Source organism: Myodes glareolus, chromosome 8, assembly GCF_982192425.1.
Source record: "Myodes glareolus chromosome 8, mMyoGla1.1, whole genome shotgun sequence".
Classification (NCBI taxonomy): Eukaryota; Metazoa; Chordata; class Mammalia; order Rodentia; family Cricetidae; genus Myodes; species Myodes glareolus.
Window position 1 is genome coordinate 34526895 of NC_142033.1, and position 20788 is coordinate 34547682.

Here is a 20788-nt window from a genome sequence, read left to right on the forward strand (position 1 = left end):
TTGAAAGTCTCTGTGGAGTTACATGCTCACACTACATGTGTGTGGGGCTACATGCATACACTACACTATTACAAGTCAGGAACTTGAGTGCCAGCAGTGGGACCAGTCCCTCCTTTGGTGGCAAGCACACTGCCCTCCTAGCTGACAATGCTTTTCTCCTGTCCTTTTAGGGTTTGACCACTGCCACCCTGAGGTGTACGAACATTGCAAGCGCCTGCTTCTGCACTTGCTGATAGTGATGGGACCCAACAGTAACATCCGAACTGTTGCTTCTGTACTTCTCAGGAACAAGGAGTTCAATGAGCCCAGGGTGCTGACAGTCAGACAAACTGCACACTCAGAGTATACTTTCACAGGTACTGAGTTCGAAGCCACGGGCTGTAAAGTAGAAACATACTCCCTCAAGTTGGAATCCCACAGTAGTGAGAATCAACCGTAGAAAAGTTGAAACATGTGGAACCATTTAAAATGCATTTGCAGGATTTTAATAACATCTATGTCGTTCATAATCAGTAGAAGAATGCATTAAGACAAATAGATGAGACCCTTACTTCTCAGGATCTCTAGCAAGCAGATTTTAGGTTGGGAATATATAAATTGGAGAAGACATGAAGAGTGCTTAATTTATTGAGGACCTGGTTTTGGATTTTTTGTTGTTGTTGTTGTTTTAAAAATGATGTTGCGTGAGATCGCTTCTCACAATTTCTGAAAGTTGACTGACATTTAAAAATTTTTAGCCCCTTGATTATCTTTGCTGCATTTAAAATGTTACATATTTTAGATTAAGGAGGCCAGAATTAATGAGGTTTTTATGGTGAAGCTTGGAAAGTAAAGATAGCCAGGCAGTGGGGGTGCACGCCTTTAATCTCAGCACTCGGGAGGCAGAGGCAGGCGGATCTCTGAGTTGGAGGCCAGCCTGGTCTACAGAGTGAGTGCCAGGACAGCCTGGGCTAGACAGAGAACCCTTGTTTTCAAAAGCAATAATAGTAATAATAATAATAATAATAATAATAATAATAATAAAAGAAGAAGAAATCTTCCTGGTTTTGTATAAAAAACACTTTCATTCAAAATCCCATAGCTTGTTGGTTGTTTATGTGCCATTTTGTAAGGTTTTAGCTTTTAACTATTCATTTAATGATTGGCTTAAAATAAATATTAGATAGAAATTAGAATAGATTTCTTAAAGTAAAATGAAGCCGAGATTATAGAGCTCTTTCCATATGAAATTGAAAACTAGTTCACATCACAGAAACGTAGCTTGTCTTGATAAAGGGGAAGCGAACACCCCAGACTGCTAGGCATTTGCCACTGTCGGTGATCTTCGGCAGATGGCAGCAGAGGGCCGCTGATGCAGCTGCGGCTCGGCGACAGTCTGTGAACAGTGTTTCCCTCCAGAGCATTGCTCTAGTTGTGCTCGTGGGATTCAGGAATGACCAGTGTGGTTAGGAACTATTCTCTGGGTCCTGTTGCTGCATGTGTATTCATGGTGGGCTTTCTCTTTCAGCAGGCATTAACGATTTTATACCTGATTACCAGCCCTCCCCTATGACTGACTCAGGGCTTAGCTCAAGTTCTACCTCCTCTAGTATCAGCTTAGGAAACAACAGCGCTGCCATTTCACACCTCCACGCCACCCTCCTCGGCGAGGTGGACCTCTCAGTGGAGCAGGACGGAAAAGTCAAAACCCTCATGGAGTTCATTACCTCAAGGTAACCCCGCAGCTCTTGCCGTCTCCACGGCAGCCAAACTATGTAAGCCAGGTCTGGATTTTCTGGAATTCTATACTGTGAAACACACACGTCTGTATCGTGCAGTCTGTTGGAAACTACGATCCAACCAGAACATTCTTTTGAATGCCTGGTGGTATGCGTATATTGAGATAAGTGAATCTTATGGGCTACTAAATGCGCTAATACACTATTAGCTAGAGGTGTAATAGCAAACACTCTAATCAACCAACCGGCAAATGCTTTTTTCTTTGTGGTCTGCTGTATGTAGACTCTACTAGATAAATAGATGGAGAAAAAAACACGCTGTCCCATAGCAAGAGCCAAACCACAGGGCTTCAAGCAAACTTGAGTTGGGTGATGGTAAGGAAGTCCTTCTAATGATATGCTAAGGAAAGTGTTTTCTACACAATGCCAGAGTGTCTGGGAAAATTCACCCCAGAGAGCCGTAAAAACCAGGCCTATGGCTATAGATTGCGTGTGTATTTGTGTGTATGGGTGTGTACTATATATGCAAGCAGGAGAGTTGACTCAGCAGTTAAGAGTGCTTGTTCTTCCAGAAGACCCAGATTTTATCCCCAGCACCCACATGGTGGTTCACAGCCCTCTGTAACTCCAGTCCATGAGGATCTGACACCTTCTGACCTTGAAGGGCAATAGGCATGTGTATCATACATATACATACCTGCATGTGAAACATGCATACACATAAAATAGTAAATAACCATTTTTTATGCATGAGTTTTTTTGCCTGTATGTCTGTTTTGACCCATGAAATTTGAAGGTTAGATTTGTGGGTGACAGAGTCATAAAATTAGGTGTTGGGAGAAATTACATTAAAGAGAAATAGACAGATTCTAAACTTTAAAAGTCCCTTTCATATGTGCAGTACTTATTGTGTTAGGCTAATCTGTCATCTTTTTTTATTGTCTCTGAGCTGGAGTCCTGTCTTGCTCCACTTGCTGTAGGCCCTTCCTTGTCTGTGTGTTTAAGTAATAGGAGTAGGCTGTGACCTGTGAGCTGACTAATTCAGCCACTGTCCCTCCTGAGTGTAAAGACAAAATCTAGACAGGTAAGAGCGAGTGGCTGATGTCAATTCCAGGAAAAGAATGTCACTGTCCTCTGTTTTCAGAAAACGAGGTCCCCTTTGGAACCATGAGGACGTTTCCGCCAAGAACCCCAGCATCAAGAGTGCCGAACAGCTCACCAGTTTTCTGAAGCACGTGGTTTCTGTCTTCAAGCAGTCAAGTGCAGGTATCATCTTTAATGGACAGACCAAGTGACATTTGATCATGAAACAACATCAGTACGGCTGAATTTTCAGTGATGCCCAGCCGAAAAGTTGATAATTAATGTTCCCCAGTGCAGATATTTTTAGAAAGATTGTCTTGTAAAAGAATTCCATGCTAACATGGTGTTTGCCTGCTAGGGGTGGTTCTGATTCTCTGGAGCTTTGGCAGTATCTAGAGTTCTTTTGTCTCGCTGTAGGGATGGTAATGTAACTAGGATGTTGCTAACACCACTCACAGCCTACGACATCTTTCTAGAGAATGAACTACCCGGCCCCAGCTGTTAGCTAGCATTGCTGAGTGCGAGAGATCCAGGTCCACAGGATCCCTTCCTAGAGATCAGAAAACGATCTCTCCCAAGTGCCAATGCAGTACAGTCACTGGACATAATCTAAGTGTGGTTTCCCTAGCCAGGTAGTGTGCAGGGCACTGGTCATACGGTGCTTAGCCCCTGGCTGTAACTCCCTACATTACACACAAGCACCCGTGGTCTCCCATGTCTTCTCAGAAGGAATACACCTGGAACGTCACCTCAGTGAGGTCGCTCTGCAGACGGCCCTCTCCTGTTCCTCTCGACACTACGCTGGGAGATCCTTCCAGATTTTCAGGGCACTGAAGCAGCCCTTGTCTGCAAATACACTCTCCGACGTCCTCTCCAGACTCGTGGAAACTGTGGGGGACCCAGGGGAGGATGCACAGGTAAGAGACTTGCTGTCTTCTCTGGGCGGTCGTCAGCGGCTCCTAGAGCCAAAGGGCTCATGGCAGCAGCAAGATCTACGCAGTGGCTGTTTAATTACTGCATAGGTTAGCAAGGCAGAGTCCTAGGAAACATGGTGACGTTTCCTGCTGACTATCTAAGGACCTATTTAGATCATGTAATTTATGCCTGTCAGAGAAAGTTTGTTTTACACATCTGTTAGCACACTGTCTCGATGCTACTCCAGAGTCACCAAAGGGTAATAGAGTTGGAATAATAAAGTTCAGGGGGAACAGAAACAGTTTCATTTTAAAGATAAGTAAAATATCGCACTGGAGAACTCAAATTTGTGCCGTCAGTGTCTTTATTGGATCTTCACTGACAAAGAAGATCAGATCTTGGCGTTTTGGAAATGGTAGAAACACGGGTTTAATCTACCAACAACAGCCCGCCCAGTCTTTCCTCATTGATAAATGCCATAAAATAATAAGGTATTGATTTCAAGAGCCATGAAAAAAGGAAATGCGCATGCATGTGCATACACACACACATGCTCACATGTTCAGTTGTCCTAAGTGACGATCTTTAAGGAGAGACCGAAATGAACCAAGTCCTGTGATGATCTGGCTTGAGAACATTTCGCATAGAAAACAGGAGTCGGGCAGTGTGTCCTCTCTGAGGAACTTCCTGGAAACAAAGGGAAACAGCGAGTATTGAAGACAGCAGGCGCATGGCAGAACCAATCCAAAATGCAGAGGACCTTGTAGACGCCACTGAGACGGTTAGCGTCACTCCAGTCTCGTGGAAAGCCGCTCGAAGGTTTTGAGGAGAGGAAGAGAAATGGATGTGATGTGACTGGGAAGGTTTCTCAGTGCTATGTAGGTGCTGTCTGTGCTCAGGGAGAGCCAGAGAGGCCTGTCGGAGGCTGTTGAGAAAATCCTGGCTAAAGTGGTACGTTCCATTCAAAGAGGCTACGGAGGTGTGGAGGAAAGCAGTCAGATTTAGGATATATTTTTTCAACTTGTTTTGGTTTTGTTTTTAATGAGCTATATATATTTTTCCCACTCCCCTTCCCTCCTCCCTTCTCCTCTTCCACCCTTCCCCCTGCCCCCTACATACCTGATTCTCTGGAGCTGCTGATTATAGTCTAGTTCTCCTTTGCTTTGTATCTTCTACCCACTTATGGGTGAGTCCATGCCATGTTTGTCTTTAGGAGTCTGGTTTACATCACTCAAATTTTTTTTTCTAGTTCCATACATTGGCCTACAAAATTTAATGATGTCATTGTTTTTTACAGCTGAGTAATGCCCCATTGTGTAAATAAATATACCCCCATTTTCTTTAGGATATATTTTAAAGTGATAATTTCAAGACTTGTTGACAGATGCAGTGTACGTATTGAAGGAAGCGTGTGCCTAGACTTCTGGCCTGAGCAATTTGTGGCAATTACACCACTGTTTTAATTATTCCATGTCATTGGTTTGATGAGTTCTCACCAGTTAGCAAAGCCATGTTGCTCAGAAAGTTAATTATTTTGAATGTGGGCTTGGTTCTATTTTTAAATCCCCCGGGGAAGTCCATTGCCATTCTGGGTTTTGTTGTTGCTGTTGCTTTGGTTTTGTTGTTGTTTTGTTTTGTTTTGCTTTTAAAACTATCATAATTAGATTTTTTTTAAATTTTTTTTGTCCCCAGGGATTTGTGATTGAACTGCTTCTCACCTTGGAATCTGCAATTGATACCTTGGCTGAAACCATGAAGCATTATGACCTGCTTTCTGCTCTTTCTCAGTAAGAACTTACAGCCCGGCAGCCCTGACCCCGGGGCTGCAATGTCTAAACTCATGGGATTGGAATGGCTGTGGATGAGTCTAACGTCAGCAGTGAACGAAGACAGTGGGCTGCGGGTGTAGGTTTTCATCCCTGCAACCGAACAAGCATGGTGTGGTGGCTCAAACATGGCGCTGTGCCTCCTGCCTGTAATTACATACAGCCCTTGGAAGCTGGAGAGAAATTAAAGGGGGTCAGAAATTGATGGCCATTCTTGGCTACATAGTGTGCTAAAGGCCAGTCTGGGATACACAGGCCCTGTCTAAAAGAAAAAGGAAATAAAGGAAAGGGGGAAGTCAGGTGTGGGCTGAAGGGATGGCTCAGCATTAACTCTTCAGTTTCCAGCAACCACATCCACCCCTAAACTCCAGCTCCAAAGGATCTGGTGCCCTCTTCTGGCATTTGAAGGTGTCCACACAAACATGCACATACATTTTTCTTAACAATTTTTTTTTTTTTTTAACCATGGAAAGGGAGAACTTCCGGTAAGTTCTGCAGCCGATCTGAAGTGCTCTCTTCCAGTGTCCTGGCTGGGGATCTCTTTACTTTCTCTGTAAGCTCCACCAAAAGCCCAACGTCTGTCTCACCAGGACTTTACCTAATTACCACTTTCCCCAGGAGAGCCTCACCTCCCACAGAGTCACCTTCTCCCGAAGTATTTCTGACTCCGCGTGCTAATTGTTTTCCTTTAAATTCCTGTGTTTCCTTTGTATTTTAATAATAGCACGTCAAGGGGTATAAATACATCTTTACATACTTAACTCCCTTCCATAGATTTGTTTTGTATGTTTGGCTCATATAGAATAGTAACTAGTTTTAATCCGTTGGGTATGTAGAAGTAAAAGATCTGTATGCTTGGTTCTCATGGAAAGAATGTGCCATTGAAGGAGGGAGGGGCTGTCACGATACAAACAGGATCTACCTGGGATGTAACACAGATCTAAATCTAGAACTGAAATTTAGCAACGGCTCTAGCAGTAGAACCTTCTGACTTCAAAATAGAGCCTTGGCAAAAGATTCGATACACTGTTGTCTTTATTGTTGAGGCAAAACTGAAATTTCATGAAGCAAAGTCAGATTTTTTTTTAAAAAAGTTGCCTTTTCAGTTTTTAAGAAAAAATTCAATATAGCAAAAGTAATGTAACATCGCCCCCCCCTCCCACCCACTCTCCCTTAGAACCTCATACCATGACCCTGTGATGGGAAACAAGTACGCAGCTAACAGAAAAAGCACTGGACAGCTCGACCTAAGCACAGGACCTGTCAACAGCAGCTCTTACGTGGGCTACAGCAGTAACACGAGAAGTAACTCCTTGAGGTTGAGTTTAGTCGGTGACCGCAGAGGGGACCGGAGGCGGAGTAACACACTGGATATAATGGACGGCCGGATAAACCACAATGGTAGCTTGGCCAGGACTCGAAGCCTTTCCTCGCTGAGGGAGAAAGGCATGTACGATGCGCAGCCCACTACTGAGCCCACCAACCTGATGGCCACCATCTTCTGGATAGCCACGTCTCTGTTAGAGTCTGATTACGAATATGAATACCTCCTGGCTCTCAGGCTTCTCAACAAGCTGCTCATTCACTTGCCCCTGGATAAGTCAGAGAGCCGAGAGAAGATTGAAAACGTACAAAGCAAGTTGAAGTGGTGTAACTTCCCAGGCCTTCAGCAGCTCTTCCTGAAGGGCTTTACCTCAGTGTCTACCCAAGAGATGACGGTGCACCTCCTCAGTCAACTCATTTCAGTCTCCAAACACACACTGGTGGATCCGTCCCAGGTGTCAGGTGATGTGAATATTATCTACCAGTATCGGTATAGTTACCTTTACCGATAAGTAAAGGGAGTTGGAGGTGGGGGTGCTGGGGATTGAACCTATTTCTTCTTAATGCTAAGCAAGCACACAGCCACTGAAGTCTATCCTCAGCCGGCCTATAGTTGCATTTTAATGTTGGAACGCAGACCAATCATTTGTTTTGAAATTGCTCATTTCTGCCCCCCTCCAAAAAAAATGGTAATTTTTCATGTTAGTTAAGTTTTTTGGTAAAAATCTGTAAGATCAGATATCTGTAAACATGAAAGTGGGTTTCTCTAGACCGTCTAAACATGCCTTCAGCTTCCCAAATATTGTGCAATAAAGTTGGTTCTCGTTTGCTCTTTTTCCCGCCCAACAGGCTTTCCTCTTAACATCCTTTGCTTACTGCCTCACTTAATCCAGCACTTTGACAGCCCAACTCAGTTTTGCAAAGAAACTGCTAGTCGGATAGCAAAGGTAAGCAGCCGTGTCCCCGAGAGGTCCGGCTTCGGACTCTGTTCTGTCCTGCAGATCCTCTCGCTCTGAGTCTCGGAATTCCGCCTCTAATGCTATTCCGCTTATCATACAAAGGAGTTACACAAAAGCCAGCAAATAAAAATATCGAATTCGAGCGACCCTTCTCCGAGTCTGTGTCTTTTTCTGCTCCTTTTCCCACTTCTCTTCTCTATCACTCTGTCGCTTTCTCTTTCATTCATTCACTTCCTGGCAAACCTGGACCGGGCACTGGGGTGACTGGGGTAGGTAGAACTGCGGTCTCGTGGGTCTTGAAGTGGAGACGGACGTAGGCATGGAAGCTGAAGCCACTCCAGAGTCTGGTGAGGCTCCAGGCAGTGAGGGCAGAGCCCCTGGAAGCACAGATGACACATGTCTCCCTAGAGGAGGCCCTGTCAAGGCTGATACTACGAATCAAACAGTACCCACTGCAGTGAGGTCCCTGGGTGAGAAGCTGTGAGTGGCAGGAATTAGAGTTTTCTGGGCAGAGGACATTGCGTGTGCTGAGAGATGGCTCAGCTGGTAAGAGCCTTGCCGCTCTCTCTTCCCGGGGACCTGAGCTCCACTCCCAGTCCCGTCCCCCACCCCCACAGAGAGCATGCACACGCTCACTCAAATTGGATATAACTAGTAAAGGAAAAATTACCTGTTCAGGGGCCCCCAGAGGAGAAGTCACAGTATATTTTGAATTTCTTAAAATCCTTTCTCTTTTTAACCCTTTCTTTCCTGTCTTTTCTCTCTGCTCACATTGTGTGCCTTCCCACCACACAGTTCTGGCAGCAGTTGTATTGCCCTTATATCATCTGTTAATGTGTTGAAAATATTTCTCTTAAATTCATAAGATAGAATGTTGCCATCTTGTTTTAATAATTTTCTGTCTTGAGCAGCTTTTTGAAGGTAAGATCCCTATTTATGCACGTACAACGCTGTGTTTGTCAATTATTGTCTCTTGGAGGGGGCGATTTTCAAAGTTAAAACAGAAAGGCATTAGATACGTTTAGAAGTAATACATCCTCCCAAGTAAATGACGTGAGCTGGGTGGAATAAATGAATGACAGCCCAGCTACAAGAACCTAGCCAGAGCCCTGGGAGGAAAAGCCGGAAATTTCTCACAGAGAAGAGTGAGTAAATTTCCTTTTTGTAAAGAGCCTTTTATAGGAGAAACAGCTTTCTTACGACCCCCTCCATTCAGTCAGCAAGAGCACAGCCAAGGGAAGAGGCAAGCACATGTAGCCAGCGAAGGAGACCCTCCCCTCATCAGGCACAGCGCTGTGCTGGGTGCAAACCCGTAGCGGGTGCTAAGCAGCCACAAACACATTAGCCATAACGAACATCAAAGCTTTTGCATTATTTTACCAGGTAATATAAAAGACGAGAAAATGCCGAGAGCCAAGCATGGTGGCACAAGGCAGTGGAGAAAGCATCACCACACGTGCAAGGGCGCGCGGAACTGGAGGGTAGCTGAGGGACAGAGCAAGACCCTGCCTTAGAAACAAAAAAAAGGATAAAAGTTTTATTAATAAGATAAAATATGGTCTTGAATTTCTAGATTTATTGTAAGTTACGAAGTATGAAGAGATTCTTAAATAGCCAATTGTAGATAATTTAGCTGTCATACTTAATGGAAACACATCTTAGTTTCTTAAAAATGGTAGCCAGGCCCAGTGGCTCCTGTTTATACTTTCAGTACTCTGGAGACTGAGGAATTTTGTTAGGAATTTGAGACCACCTGGGTTGTATGGTAAATTCTAAGCCAGCCTGGGCTACAGAGCGAGCCCCTGTCTCAAAACGAAAAATAATAGTAGTAGTAAATAAGAAAAACTGACTGGTGAGATGGCTCATAAGTGAAGGCACTTATCCCCAGTCCTCATAGCCTGGCTGTGAGTCCCAGGTCCTGCATGGTAGGTAGAACCATGTGCAGCAGACTCTCCAATGACCTCCTCCATACACATGCACACACATACAATAAATAAATAAATGTAATGAAATTTAAAGAAAAACAAGCCTGGTTGTAAAAAGAAAAAAAAAAAGATGACTCAAAAATTCTTATTCTTGATTTTAATAAGTTTGGGGACTTATTAATAAGAATGGAAAACTGATTGTTTGAAATAAAATACTTTTAGATAACATCTTCCTAAAATAAACCAACTTTCTACATAGTATTTTCACTAATAAGGGTTTAGAATAATATAAAAATTGTTAAAATAGAGTTTAATATTCTAATGATGCATTGTCAGAAAAGTATAAACAAGGTCTCCTCCCTACAGCCCCCAGATGAGGGGTTAGAAAGAAAACTTGAAGGGAAGTATGTGGGGGGCTTTGTTGGTCTTTTAAAGGAAATAGAAAGCACAGATAGGGAAATAGAAGCATTTCAGAGATGTTGCCAGAGTGCAATGCTGGATTCCCTGACCTAAAGATGTTATGGGCCCTGAGGATAAAGATGCAGCTGCCATGACCTCATCAGGTCACAGGAAGTTCCCTCATAATTTTTTTGCTTCTAAGAATCCAAATCAGGCCTTCTGTGATTGCTAAATTGTTTTCAAGTATGCTTTCTCCTGTGGAGCAGCACAGGATGGCTCCCTCTGTGTATGCTTTTAGCAACCTGCAGGATGTGGTGAAATTGATTTCCTTAATTTATTCTCTCGCTTGTAACTGTTGAGAGTAATTCTCTGCCATTATGTGCTTCCTCATTATGCAAATATCACCAGATCTCTGTTTGTGCCCATGGGGTGCTTGGCATTTCGGGGCCAGGCAACGCTCCTTCATTATGGCAGAAATCATAACAAAATGATTCATTATTTTGGGACCTTCAGAGTGAATTCTAATCTGGTGCTTCAAAAATGTCAAAATGAAATCTTAGGTCATTTTCTTTTTTATAATATTGCACAGGAATTGTCTCCCTTTCCAAAGATAAGTGTTTAAAAAAATTATTGCTGAGAAAATAAAAATACCCTTTGTAACAGCCAGAGGTGATAGCGCACACCTGCGTGTGATCCCAGCATGCAGAAAGCCGAGGAGGAAGAATCAGCAATTCACGTCTGGCATGGCTCAAAAGTAAACAAAACCCCAAAGAGTGTATCGTCATTCAAGAAAATTTTTCTAGCAAAGATTTAAATAGTTACTGTGAAGTTACAAGATTATATGACTTTTTAAGTCATTCATGTTGAAATAGCAATAAGAAACATCAACCAAGACCTTCCTCCATCTTCTCGTCGGTTTTATGGATAATCAATGAGATCAGCTGCTTCCAGTGGATTTAGAAAACAGTTTCCATGCTACATTCTCTGTTGTCGGCAGTCATACCTGCCGTATAGCTCTAGCCAGGAAGGGATAACGGCGGAGAAACGGACATGAGGTCCTCCAAGTCAGACCTCCTCTGAATTATCAGAATGGTTTCAAGCTGGGCAGTGGTGGTGCACGCCTTTAATCCCAGCACTCAGGAGGCAGAGGTGGGCGGAACTCTATGAGTTTGATGCCAGCCTGCTCTACAAGAGCTAGTTTCCAGGACAGGCTCCAACGCTACAGAGAAACCCTGTCTTGGAAATAAATAAATAAATAAATAAATAGGAAATAGATAGATAGATAGATAGATAGATAGATAGATAGATAGATAGATAATTGTTTCAAACAAATAGTTAAATGTATACATATATTTCAGAGGCAATATTTCTATACTAACCGCTCTAAAGAGTTGGGAAAATATATGCTAAGCATTAGTAAAGCATCAGGAGAGCAAGTGAGACATGAAAGGAGAAAACTGAAAGTGGACATTATGACTAGGCCAGTCTTTCTTGATATGTACATACTAGATTAGTAAAGCAACAAGGGCCCTTTCTCCAATCTAGATTGTTCTAGTGTTTCCCAGAGGAAGCTAAGAGACATCTTTACCAATAACCCAGGGAATAAAGGAACTAAGGATGTGAACTCAGCCAATAAGGTCCCCCAAAGATTTGCTGATGCCCGTTCCGTAGCTCTATGTCAAGCAAGATAGACGTGTTTATGGGTTGGCTTCACAAGAAGTGGCCAAGGAACTCAGCACTGACATAATTTCCTAAAGAGCAGTTTGATGTGCGCAGATTGCTACCAGCAGAGATGACGTAGCTCCAGTGAGGTCCTGTGACTAGCACACAGGTTGGGGCGGTCTGCAGTAACTCTTCTGTGAGATACCCTGAATACACACGTGAGATGGAGCAGCCCTGAACTGGCCCGAGAATCTTAGTAGAACCTGCCCGCTTAGGCCCCAGGCTCTTGGGCACTAGAGCACCTTGGGATTTGGCAAAACAGTTACAAAGTCATGAGTCGGGTTTACAAAACCATAGATGGTCCTTTACCAGAGACAGTCTGTTATAGTCCGAAACACTGCCCTGTGTAAACTCTGACAAGTGTTGGTTGGACATGTCCCTCCTCTTCCCATTCCTCTGTTCCAGTGCTTCTCAGCCTTCCTAACGCTGTGACCCCCAGCCATAAAATTATTTCCGTTGCTACTTCATAACCGTAGTTTTGCTAGTGCTGTAAATCATAATGTAAACAGGCCTAGAGACAGAGATTGGCCAAAGGGCGAGACTCAGGTTGAGAACCACTGCCCTACTGCAATCCTCGTAGTAGTGCCTTGGGTTTTTTTTTTTTTTTTCCTTCTCCACTTAACTTTCCTAGCTTTTGAACAGGAATGCATTGAAACTTAAATATGCAAGTCAAGTTATTTCTTGGAATAAATGCATGTAGCATTACGTGATAGGCAGATGAAGTAAGCTTGTGTATTCTGTAGGTCTGTGCAGAGGAGAAGTGCCCGACCCTGGTGAACCTGGCTCACATGATGAGTTTGTACAGCACGCACACTTACTCCCGAGACTGTTCCAACTGGATCAACGTGGTGTGCCGGTACCTGCATGACTCCTTCTCGGATGCGACCTTCAGTCTTGTGACTTACCTGGCAGAGGTGAACTGAGGGGGCTTTGACCTGCTCGGTAGGGAAATTGTCAAGTGGCTGCTTGCAGAAGTAGCTCTGTGGTGCTAACTAGTCTCCGAGTTGAAACTGAGTGGAGAGAGCGTCAGAGAAGAGAGCCAGAGCTGATTCAAGTACAAAAGGATTTTTTAAGTCGGATGTTTCCTCCCACTTCTATTTAGTTTCTTAATCATTGCTTAGTTGATGTGAACGCAAATGTCTCTGTTGCTGTGATAAGCACCAAGACTAAGAGCGACTTAGAAAAAGGTTTATTTTGCTTACGGCTCCACATCACAGAATGTCCCTGGGAGAGTTGGGGTAGAAATCTGGGGCAGGAGCTAGTATAAAGACTATGGAGGGGTGCTGCTTACTGGCTTGCTCAGCCTGCTTTCTAATGTACCCCAGAACCATCTACTGAAGGGTGTTGCCACCTACAATGGGCTGGGCCCTCTCAGATCAATCTTTAATAAATAAAAGAAAAAAAAAAGAAAAGCCCCAGGTGCTTGCCTCCAGAACAGCCTGGGGAAGGCATTTTCTCTACTGATGTTCTTTTCTTCCAAATTACTCTAGCCTGTGTTTGTCAAGTTGACATCAAAACTGCAGGCATGGTGATAATGTAAACCTCTCCTTTATGGAAAATGGAAAGTGTGATTTGGTGGTGTTGATCCTGGAAAATAGCTAAAAATTTTCTTCAAAATTAGTTCTTGGAAGCTAGGCTCATACTTGTGATCACAGCCATCAAGAAACTAGAGGTTTTGAGGCCAGCCTGGGCTACACCATGAATTCCAGGAAGCAAAGAAAGAATCAAAACTCAAGAGAGAATAAAATCTTTGCTTTTTTTTTTTTTCCCTACTAAAGTACATGTTTCTTTTTGGTGGTCAGAGGTGTGTGAACTGGCCATTGAGGGTCTAGGGGCAGTCAGTCTTTTCAGTTTTATAGGATAAAATCTTGCACAAGACCAATTAGCTGCTGCGTAGTTTTATAAGTGGTTTATGAATTCTTTTATAAGTGGTTTATTCTTCGGTGATAGTAGTCATTTTTTTCTTTAACCTAAAATGAATAGGTTCATTTATTATTTAAGACTGTTATTGAAATGAGAAAAACCATTCTGACAGAAGGAAAAATAATATCTATATTCCTTTTATTATACCAGTTTCCTGGTTTCTGACAACTTGTACAAAGTAACAGATTAAGCCTGTTCGTGCTGTTCAGCTGTGTAAGTGTGAGATCACGTTTTGTTCAGCCCAGTTAAAGCCTGCATTTTCACCTGATTTCCAGCTCCTAGAGAAAGGGTTGTCCAGTATGCAGCAGTCCTTGCTACAGATCATCTATAGTCTCCTGAGTCACGTCGACCTGTCTGCTGCCCCGGCCAAGCAATTTAACCTGGAGATCATAAAGATCATTGGCAAATATGTACAGGTGAGTGACCGCAAAACTCATGGGCAGCATTGTTCAACTCGAGATAATTCAGGAGTATAAAATTCAAAAGCACCCTAGATACTCAAGGGTAGGGGTGTTTCCAGGAATATTTACTATACAAAATGTTCTCAGTGTGACACAGAAGAACCATCTGGATGATTGCATTGGTGTGATGCTTTTATCAGATTTAACAGTCGCATTTCCACAGCAGCTAGTGTGTGTGTGTGTGTGTGTGTGTGTGTGTGTGTGTGTGTGTGTGTGTGCATGCAAAAGGCAGCAAGTACTATCTCTGAAAATTAGGACTGAGACTCACTTCATTCTTTGTGTGACTCTCTGTGTTAGCCAGGTGTTATGTATTAGATAAAAAACCTTTAGAAACAGAAGACTACTTTAAAAGTCTGTATTTGAAAGTTGGCTTTTGTATGTCAGGAAGTACCAGACATTTAGAAAATAGAAATCCAAACTTTGTTTAAATGTGAATGGTAACTGGCCAACTGGTAGGTGCTGCATCTCACCTTTAAGCCACTTGTGAAAGAAAGGTGCTGTTATGTAAAGCATCAAGGGAGGGCTGGAGAGATGGCTCAGAGTGTGTGCTGTTCTTGCAGAGGACCTAAGTTTAGTCCCAAACACACAGACACACACATACTGCATAATTAACAAATAATAGTAATGAAATAAACTATCCAGAGAACCGATTACTTGAGAGCCTTTACAGACAAGTATTTTCAGTTTATACCCCACTGGCACTGAGCAGAATTTTCGAAGAGAAATACTGAGTTTGTAGTCTTGCCCCAGTCCGAAATTAATCAGCTTGTAGGAAACCGTTGTTGAGGTGTTAGGGGTGTGGCTCAGTGGCAGAAGGTTTTGTTTTTTTTTAAATGAGTTTTTTCTGAGTATTCCTTTTAGTAATTTAAAAAAACAACAACAAAAAAAAATTGTGAGGGTCTGGAGAGTGTTTTTGAGCCCTGGTTGCTCTTCCAGAGGACCCTGGTTTGATTCCCAACATAATTTGGTAACTCACACCATCTGTGGCTCCAGTTCTATGGGAATCTGGTGCTTCCCTCTGACCTCTTCCAGCATAGCACACATGCATTACAGAGCTATGTATGCAGGCAAAAATCACACACACACACACACACACACACACACACACATTAAAAGAAGAAAAGGTGATTATAAGTTCTTTCCTAGACAGCAACTCTTCTGCACATACAGATCTGTCATATCAGTCTCTCCTAAATTATGTTGTAGGAATATATAAAACTAAGAAAAATGAAATATAACTTAGAAACATAGGTACCATGATGAGGAAAACCTTCTTCTGAAACTCCTGAGAGTGTGCCTCATTATTGGGGCCCTGGGTTGTCAAGAAACAAGTCCATGGGCTAAGAGACAGCTCAGCTGGTGAGAGCACTTGTTGCTTTTGGTTAGGACCCGAGTTTGACAGCCAGCACCCACATGGCAGCTCACAACCATCTGTAACTCCAGTTCTAGGGGATCCAACACCCTCTTGTGGTCTCTGTAGACACTGCATAAATGTGGTGTGTAGGCACATACAGGCAAAGCGCCTATACACATGAAATAAAATAATAAAAAGTTTTCTAAAGAGGACAAAATGGGTTTTAATGTTTATTTATAAAATGTATGTATATTAAAATTTTTTATTGTCTTAATTTAAGATTTAGATTTGAAGCCAAAAGCTTCACCTGGAAAGTTCATATGTATGTGACTTCTTTAAGAGCAGCCAGGTTCCTCCATAAGACTTTGCAATAAGATTTAATTAAGAATAAATATTAATAAAATTTAAATAAGATTAATGGTTTACAACGTACTTCCTGGGAGAAAAATAAGGGCCTCCATTAGGGCGGGTCTGTGTGTGCAATCATCTAACATGACCAGTAATAACTCAGACTTTCCTATGATGTTTTGTAGCTCAGACCTCTCAAAGCTCTCAGAGGAAAATGAGTCATTGTGTAGACATCTTACAGCAGTACTGTTCCCGCAGTCTATGGCATAGGCTGGGTTCTTTATTCACCTGCGTGCACACCTGTAACTCTTGTGCTGACCCTTTCTGAACCCAGAGTCCTTACTGGAAGGAAGCCCTCAACATCCTCAAGCTGGTGGTGTCCCGCTCTGCAAGTCTTGTTGTGCCCAACGACATCCCCAAGGCCTACGGAGTAGACGTAGGTTCTCCGGAGATATCCTTCGCTAAGATTTTCAATAACGTCTCAAAGGAGTTGCCCGGCAAGACCTTAGACTTTCACTTTGACATCTCCGAGGTAAGGCGCCCCACAATCGAAACTGTACTGTTGGGAGTTCTCGCTCAAGCCTAAGACTTGTACTTGGAATTAGACACTGTAATAGTGTCTGTGAAACTGGTTGTAAAACGGGGAGAAGGCTGGCTCTGAGGAAGCTTACATCGTCTTGAGGAAACAGGCAGATGAACGTCACGATTCTGCCTGACTGGAAGTAAGGGAACAGTGCTCTGGGAATCTACAGTATGCTCCTGAAGGTGTTCTCAGAAAGGAGGGAACATTGCCAGGCGGTGATGGCACATGCCTTTAATCCCAGCACTGGGGAGGCAGAGGCAAGCCTGGGGAGGCTGTGAGTTCAAGACCAGCCTGGTCTACAAGAGCTAATTCCAGGACAGGCTCCAAAGCAATACAGAGAAACAATGTCTGGAACCCCCCCCCCCACACCGCACGCACACACACAAAAAAACAAAAAGAAGAAGGAGGAGGAGGAGGAGGAGGTGGAGGGAGGTGGAGGAAGAGGAGGAAGGAAATATTTAAGCTGAGTATAGATAAATAGCTCTAAGGGAGCAGATGTGACAGTTTGGGGGTGCCTTGGTTAGGGTTTCTTTTGCTGTCATAAAACACTACAACCAATGTCAGCTTGGAGAGGAAAGGGTTTATTTCATCTTACAACTTGTAGTCTATCATCCAGCAAAGGCGGGGCTGGGACCTGGAGGCAGGAGCTGATGCAGAGGCCATGGAGGGGTGCTGCTTACTGGTTTGCTCAGCCGCTCAGCCTGCTTTCTGAATCATTTGTAGAAAGTGTCATGCTAGACCTGTTAACTCTTGCTAGTTTCTTTGCTGTGGAAGCCTTGAGTCAACTTTGGCATTTGTTTCTGTGTAGACGCCCATCATTGGAAACAAGTATGGAGGCCAGCACAGCGCTGCGGGAAGGAATGGGAAAGCCAAAGTGATCGCCGTCACCAGGAGCACATCCTCCACCTCCTCTGGCTCCACCTCCAATGCCCTAGTTCCTGTCAGCTGGAAAAGGCCACAGTTATCACAGGTGCATAGGGAACATCAGCATGGGCTGGGGGAATCGATTTTGTGAGCATGCACATACCTGAGAACTGTCTGAGTTTACCCATACTAACCCAGGAATTTCCTTCCTGTTAGCGGAGAACAAGAGAGAAGCTGATGAGCGTGCTGTCCCTCTGTGGCCCCGAATCTGGCCTCCCAAAGAATCCATCTGTGAGTAACCAGGAACATGTAGATAAAAAGCGCCAAAATCGTTGTGTCTTGGTGCTTGCCTTCTCTAAGTTAGTCCTGGTATTAACCAAGAATGAAAAGGAGATGGTCTTGTCTGTTGCAAAATCTGGCAGCTATGCTGATCGCATGTTGAACTAGTTAGGCACGAAGAGTAAATTGAAATTCTACATTGCTTGGAGAGTGGGGCTGACAGGGATCTTGAGGGGCTGATGCTTCAGGCTCAGAGTGACAAAAATGATGGACAAACCTTTTTATTTGTTTTTAACCTTTTTCGGGGCATCAGGTTGTATTTTCTTCTAATGAAGATCTGGAAGGCGGGGACCAGCAGACCAGCTTGATTTCCACCACAGAGGACATAATTCAGGAAGAAGAAGTCGCCGTGGAAGACAACAGCAGCGAGCAGCAGTTCGGCGTCTTTAAGGACTTTGACTTCTTGGATGTTGAGTTGGAAGATGCAGAGGTAAGAACGTGGACTTTCTTGACATTTCCAGATAGTCACGCTTGAGCCAGACTCTGACCATGCCATCTTCTCTTATGGAGATGACTGTAGAATCCAGAAAGAGAAACTAATATGGAGCTATGAGTACCACAGTTAGTCAGCAGCAGGAGCCTGAAGTCAGAGAAGAGTCCATGCCTGTCTTACAGGGTAGAAAAGGGATTCACGGTGCTTATTTAGTGTATTCATAGATTTAAATGTTTAGCTGAGCTAAATCAATAGTAAATACATACATTAAAATTGATCAAACATGATTTTTTTTTGTCTTTGTTTTGAGGCAAGGTCTACTTACTTACCCTGTAATACTCTCTGGCCTGAAGCTCACGCCGGTTCTCTGGCCTTAGCCTCCCAAGTGTGAGGTGACAGGTATGAGCCACCATGCCCAGCTCAAACGTAGTGGTATTTGTCACTCAGGTGACCACATGGTGGCTTTGGCTTTCTAGAACTCTGCCTCTGGCACGTGCCTGAGGCCTCTCTCTGGAATACCCAACCACTTTTTCTTCAACTTCCCCTCAGGACCTGTTTCTTCTGACACCCAGAGGGCTTTCTCTCATAACCTGATTCTGTCTACATGTTATGTCCGTCTAGAGGTTTTCTAAGTGGAAATCCATGCAGCTGAGCTTGTCCCAAGGCAGAGGTTTCCATTCGGCGTGACTCTGAGGCCTCTGTTCATCTCCCTATGCTTCTCTGGGCCCTCCCCTTCTTTCCAGGCCTACTTGGACCCAGGCAGCAGCAAGATGCTTGTCACTGTTCAGTGACCTCATGTGCCCACATAGCAACATTTGGGGCAAGTAAAGATCAGTCCCAGAGATGCTCTCAGGAGAAGAGAGAGGTTGCTTTGCCACCTCTCCTTAGCACCTTTCTTAGCTCACCCATTGGCCCAGGTCAAAGCACCGGCTGATTTCTGAAACAATCATCATGGTAAATACAATGTTGTCTTATTGGGATTTCATTCCTGTAGCTCAGGTCGGTTCCCCAAATGGCAGTTCCTTAGACCTGAAAAGATTCTAATAGATCCAAGATCTGGACATCCCAATATAGTTACAAATACATATTAATATACAGTAAGACAAAAGTGTTTCACATCACATAGTCTGCCCCATGTTTCTGAAGAGGCGGCTCAGGTAGCCCGTGTGCGTCCCCCTGCTCTCACGAGGGGCTGCTCTCTTTGACTGCCCTGTCACCTGGTCACAGGAGAAGGCGCAGGGCGATGTTTGCCTTCCTGTGCTTCAGCCTGCCCGCAGCCGCTAGGAGATGAGCCCCGCGGGCACCTAGGAGTTACACAGATGCCAGAGCCACCTTTAAAATAAAATTTTTAAACCTATGTTTTCTTATTCTCTGTATATTATTCATTTTCCTTTTTTATTTTATTTTTTTTTCAATAAGGGCAGATTTTACAAAACCTTTTAAAAGTGTTTTCAGGGGCTGGAGAAATGGCTCAGAGGTTAAGAGCACTGACTGCTCTTCCAGAGGACCCGGGTTCAATTCCCAGCACCCACATGGCAGCTCACAACTGTCTGAAAATCCAGTTCCAGGGGATCTGACACCTTCACACCAATGCACATAAAATTAAAAAGATAAATAAATCATTAAAAATTTTAAAAAAAAAGTGTTTTCACATCCATCCTTTGAAGAGCATATTGAAGGAAGGTTAAGACAGCCATCACAGCCAGGAGTAAAATGTGGCGGCTTGAGACCTGTGCCCTGTCCTGCATCCATGAGTGGCTTTTAAATCCGTCTGCACTTACTTGTTTTTCTCATTCAGAATTCAGATTCTAAAGGCTCTTGACATTTTTCTGATGGTTACGGTTTTTGTTTGTTTGTTTGCCCTTTTTTCCTAAAAAGAGCTCTGGAAATGCTGTTGAGTTCATCCAGCCCTCTGAAATGCAGCGAGGATGGCTCTAGCTGCTAGCAGGGCTTCAGACAGCCCACTCTAAAGACACTGCAGTTCTAGGGAGCGTGGAGAGGGGCCGGCCTGAGCCCCATAATTAAACAAGCCAGGGGAACAGACTTCCTACATGCAGTCATGGTTGAGACATAACAATGAGAAATACTTGAATTGGATGCCTAAGACAAAACAAATGAAACTCCTGAAAGATTCCCTGGCTTTGACAGCCCACCGTGTAAATTCATTCATTCATTCATTCATTCATTCATTCAATACATTGTGAGGCCGGGTGTCATTAATGTGCAACGCAACATGGTCATATTTACAACGTAAGTTCACGAAAGATACTTGAAACCTAACCTTTCTGAACCCAAAGCCTCTAAACTCCCTTGAGAAATAGCCAGAGTGGATCCGAGGGTGCAGTGGGCAGAGCTCTTGAAGTGCGAAGTGGTGTGAACAGTTTGGGTTTAATCTGTCAGTCTTACACAATTGGCTTCCAGCTTAAATTCCATTTGAAAGAATTCCTCCGTTTAGGGGGAAATGCATTCTGTTTTGAAAGCCTCTATTTCAGACCATCCCTCCCATGTAAAGAGATATAAATCAACCCTTTCTCTTTTTGCCAGTTTAGTACAGTTTGTCACACCAGGGCTTTAGACGGTTAAGAATTATGTTCTTCAGACTTGGAGGCTCAG

The 20788-nt window shown here is 43.6% G+C and overlaps 1 protein-coding gene across 10 annotated transcripts in view; it reads left to right on the forward strand.

Annotated features, from left to right (window-relative positions):
* Fryl (FRY like transcription coactivator) overlaps positions 1-20788 on the forward strand; it is a 237554-nt gene that overhangs the window by 191474 nt on the left and 25292 nt on the right. For 6 of the 10 annotated variants that reach the window (XM_087908964.1, XM_087908963.1, XM_087908956.1 and 3 more), the window contains 13 exons: positions 171-356; positions 1508-1712; positions 2863-2984; positions 3528-3718; positions 5409-5503; positions 6720-7327; positions 7715-7812; positions 12614-12784; positions 14069-14209; positions 16291-16488; positions 17348-17509; positions 17620-17694; positions 17996-18172. In XM_087908964.1, coding sequence (XP_087765090.1) covers positions 171-356; positions 1508-1712; positions 2863-2984; positions 3528-3718; positions 5409-5503; positions 6720-7327; positions 7715-7812; positions 12614-12784; positions 14069-14209; positions 16291-16488; positions 17348-17509; positions 17620-17694; positions 17996-18172 — 2429 coding nt within the window. The remainder of the gene's footprint in view (positions 1-170; positions 357-1507; positions 1713-2862; positions 2985-3527; positions 3719-5408; positions 5504-6719; positions 7328-7714; positions 7813-12613; positions 12785-14068; positions 14210-16290; positions 16489-17347; positions 17510-17619; positions 17695-17995; positions 18173-20788) is intronic. The other 4 variants (XM_087908959.1, XM_087908965.1, XM_087908958.1 and 1 more) reach the window with 3 other exon arrangements.